The following is a 3,982-nucleotide window of genomic DNA, read 5'->3' as shown; positions in this document are numbered from 1 at the left end:
GTCATGCCACAAAGTACTATAACATACCGTAACTTGGAGGTCCACGTGGTCCAGGTGCTGAAAAAAAATGAAAAAGAAACATTGCAGTATCAAGCAAACCATTAAAACTATATTAAAACAGCAGTATTTTGGATAGAATGGAAAAACTGTACGTCCTCCACGTGGTCCCGCATCATTTAGCAATGTCTTTCGAGGTTCCTCCGTATATTCTGAAACAGTATCCCGAAATAAGTTATAACACATAGAATATACCTTTTCATATCATGCGCAACCTGTAAATAAAACCGAAAAGAAACCATGCAGTAATACAATGCCGACCTTTGCAGCCTTGTATGAAATGTAAAGAAAGATGATGCACTTTTCACTTCAGTGACTCATCCATCAATCAGGACCCGAGTAACATTCGAACAACGCAACATAGTGGTATCAACGAACCTTATCCAGATAATACATAAACTTAAGCCTGTAGGCCAGCACCACTGGTACATGATTTCTTCCACACCGCAAGCTCTTTTGCGGTAGAAACCTGCAGAAAAGGGATGCGTTCACGTTTAAGGCCAATTATTAAGAAGCTCGATGATAAGCTCTCATAACAGTTCTCGTAGCTTCTTCTTCCTTATATCCCTTTCTTTCTGTGTATGTATTCTTTGTATGCAATGCATTCCAATGATGTACGCCATGTTAAGTGTCCATTTGCATGCCGTTAATTCTATCAACCTGTTTTACCTCTTCGCTTACTCTCTTCCCTGTTAGTATCATTTATGCGGTTTACGACGATCAATAATAGTTGCGAATGATAGTTGTACTGCATAATGGTAATATGGAGAAATATCTGTTTTTCTCAGTTTTCCGATACGATGCCACATTTTTTCATATTTGTGATGCTGAATGCAGCTGCACTTAAATTGGCAATCGGTACCTGTTGTTTTGACTGTTTTTCTTGCACCAACTCAGAAAATATGCCTTCTACGATGAACCTCTTATGTTGCTGCTGATGATGTTGTTGATGCTGCTGATGATAGTGATGGTGATGGATAGTGATGATGATGATGGTGCTGGTAATAATGATGATGATGATGGTGATGGTACTGATGACGGTTGAGAAATGCGATTGAGGAATGCATCAGTAGGTTATCTGCGATCTTTTCATGTTGGTACTGTTATATGTGTTGATAATGCGTAAAATTTGCTGTTGCTTTCCCGACCTTCGATCCACTCATAGTGACCGTCAATGTAGTTTGTATGGATGTAACTTTCACACTATACCTTGTAACTTTGCAATCACCTGCAACAACATATTCTACGCCAGTCCCACAATCACTAACATTCTTAACAAACAACCTGATTGTGGCGCCTTCGTGTAATCCCATTGATCATTGTCATTTCGAGTCACCTTAACATGTTCTGGCTGAAAATGATTCATCAAATATCACAACAATTATATTAAATTACTATCTTCGTTTTCACACTCTTATAGTATATTAAATAATGATTGCTACACAATACCAAAGGACTCTTTAATAGACCACAACAGGAGCTACTCTTTTCTCAGAAAAGGCAATTAGAATAACTGCTTAGACTATAACTTGGCAACACAACATGAAAGATTTCAATGATTTTTAAAAAGGATTTAAAGTACATGAATAACCTTAGCAAATTCGACTTTGAGCGTACAGCATCCAGAGTATATATCAGCTCCATTCATCGCATGTTTGGCCTTCTTTGCAATTTCTGCACTTTCAAATTCAACCAATGCTTGCAACATTGTACGACGTATCATAGCAATACGCTTCACAAAACCATGCAGCTCACATATCTGTAATTTTCAGCTTTTTCGACTGCTCTTCCTATTCTACCTGACCAGTAAGTAAATAACATCCTTACTCGCACACAGATATTCTAAGCTATTATTAATCCTGATTCATCAGAATGAGTCGTCTTTGAATCATTTTTGTAACATATGAACTCGAATGGATCATTTCTGCCCTAATATATGAAAATAATTCGTAATGATAATCGACAAGTCTGATAACCAAAAGTTCCAAATATATTAAATAGTAAGGGGAAATATAAATAATACCTGGTGGATGACATCAACGTTAATAGGGTACTGAGCATTGTAAATGGTCAATATAAGCACATGATTGGGTGACTCCGATTCAAGTCCCAATCGTTGGATTATTTTAGATGTAGAATAATTAAATAAAGCGGCTTGTCCAGCAACATAAATTTGATTTGTTTGCGCATAAACGACACATGAACGAGCACCCTCTACTTCCTTAAAACATTATCATCTCATTTAGATATTTGTGTTATGAATACGGTTTACTAAATATAATCTATAAAATAGAAAAAAAAACAATACATCAATATCATTTTTCAAATAAGTATGAAATATCAACCTCAAATTCCACTAATGCCATCCGTTTCCCAGGCATACAAGTAGCATATGATATCGGACCAAAATGTGACAATGCTTCCAATAGATCAGCTTCAGTTGCTTTTGGACTTAAATTTCGAACATGAACAACTATTGATGGATCCGGATTAGTGGGATCAACATTATCATCACGTCTAAAACGTTTTGATGGTGGTACTTGTGATTCATTTTCCTCTTCCTTCACTTCTGCATCCATCTACAAAATTAGATATCATGTGAATCCATCCGTGCGATTTTTTAGCATTATACAACAATTGCGTATCATATAATCCAATGCATCATATTTATCACAGAGATTCCCTCTTTATCCACAACGATGGTCCTATCTAATATTCTGAATGGAAATTGCAAAGCTAACTATTCCCATCTCTCCAGATTCGTCGTCCAACTATTCCTATCCATCCAGAGATGCCGTCCAACCACATATTATTGTAGGCCTTTTTTCCGGCCTTTCACTTTCTCTCCCGACCAGGGATAGCACTTTATGAGTGACAATTGTAAAGTTCCCGTGAAAAATATCATAAAATGTGATCGAACTGTAAACTGTGCAACGATACAATGAACAATTGCAAAGTTTATCGTTTATATACGAAGAGTCATAAAATGATAAAATAGATAATTAGGTGATTACAAACATTGCTCATTGATACCTTTATTTTTAACAATCCTTTCTATATCAGAATAACAGTTTATACAAATATTTTATAATCATATACATCCTATCTTCTATTCAGTTGTGGAGCTGAAACTCTAACTTTCCCAGGAATATTCCGTGAAATTTGATCATCGGTTGCCAGCACTTTTAGCAAATTTAATTCTTGTGCATTTGCTGATTTATCACGCTGAAGATCAGAAATAAATTTTGTGCCATTTGTATAGCAAAGTAACACTAATTTCTACCACGAAGATTTAACTGTAAAAACGTCCTTCTTATAACCGAATTCCGATCGTGATCATGTAATTATCACCAGTATTAGTTGTGAAATCCTAATAATTATCATTTTTGAAATTTGATCATCGGTTGCTAATTCCCATTTTAATTTTGGGCGGTAGTTTTGATAATTACAACAGTAGATTAACCAGAAAATTCTTTGCATGCTATAATGGGAAGTGACCAGTAAAATTACCTGGAACAATGCTATTGCACTTTTAGCCGCCTTTCCTCGTTTTCCGGTTCCTGGAGTCAACTTCACCTTATATTTGAAATTTTGCATCGTTTGGTACGGTGCCACAACCACTAAAGCATACAGAAGAACGTCCCCATCCAATGGTCGCCATGTCAACGAATTCAACATTTTCGTTTCTTCGGCATCCATGACTGCCATGTCTGCTTCCAGCAGTTGATCATCTTCTTCCTGAAAATAGAAGGAAAGTTTTCAAAATGTATCTACTTTGAAGCGTAAATTGCGGTTTCACACTTTGCAATCAATTCGAGGTACTCCGAAATTTATAGTTACGTCTCTTGGATTATTTCATCCGGTCTCATTCCACCTCATCTTCATATTCAAATTTTCATTCTTTTCATTCAAATTTTTCTATTTC

At 36.1% G+C, this 3,982-nt stretch overlaps 1 protein-coding gene across 1 annotated transcript in view; it reads right to left on the bottom strand.

Annotated features, from left to right (window-relative positions):
* Window positions 1-3,982, bottom strand: part of LOAG_18190 (serologically defined colon cancer antigen 1) — a gene marked incomplete at both ends in the record, with an annotated part of 12,877 nt that overhangs the window by 3,236 nt on the left and 5,659 nt on the right. The window contains 11 exons of the mRNA XM_020450856.1: window positions 28-57; window positions 153-209; window positions 478-526; window positions 920-1,012; window positions 1,206-1,285; window positions 1,342-1,408; window positions 1,649-1,816; window positions 2,081-2,278; window positions 2,403-2,636; window positions 3,196-3,282; window positions 3,568-3,795. Of these exons, the coding sequence (XP_020305418.1) occupies window positions 28-57; window positions 153-209; window positions 478-526; window positions 920-1,012; window positions 1,206-1,285; window positions 1,342-1,408; window positions 1,649-1,816; window positions 2,081-2,278; window positions 2,403-2,636; window positions 3,196-3,282; window positions 3,568-3,795 (1,291 nt within the window). The remainder of the gene's footprint in view (window positions 1-27; window positions 58-152; window positions 210-477; window positions 527-919; window positions 1,013-1,205; window positions 1,286-1,341; window positions 1,409-1,648; window positions 1,817-2,080; window positions 2,279-2,402; window positions 2,637-3,195; window positions 3,283-3,567; window positions 3,796-3,982) is intronic.

The sequence above is a fragment of the Loa loa genome (genome assembly GCF_000183805.2).
Source record: "Loa loa unplaced genomic scaffold supercont3.221, whole genome shotgun sequence".
NCBI lineage: Eukaryota > Metazoa > Nematoda > Chromadorea > Rhabditida > Onchocercidae > Loa > Loa loa.
Note: the sequence above shows the minus strand (reverse complement) of the source record. Positions and strands in the feature narration are given on the sequence as shown.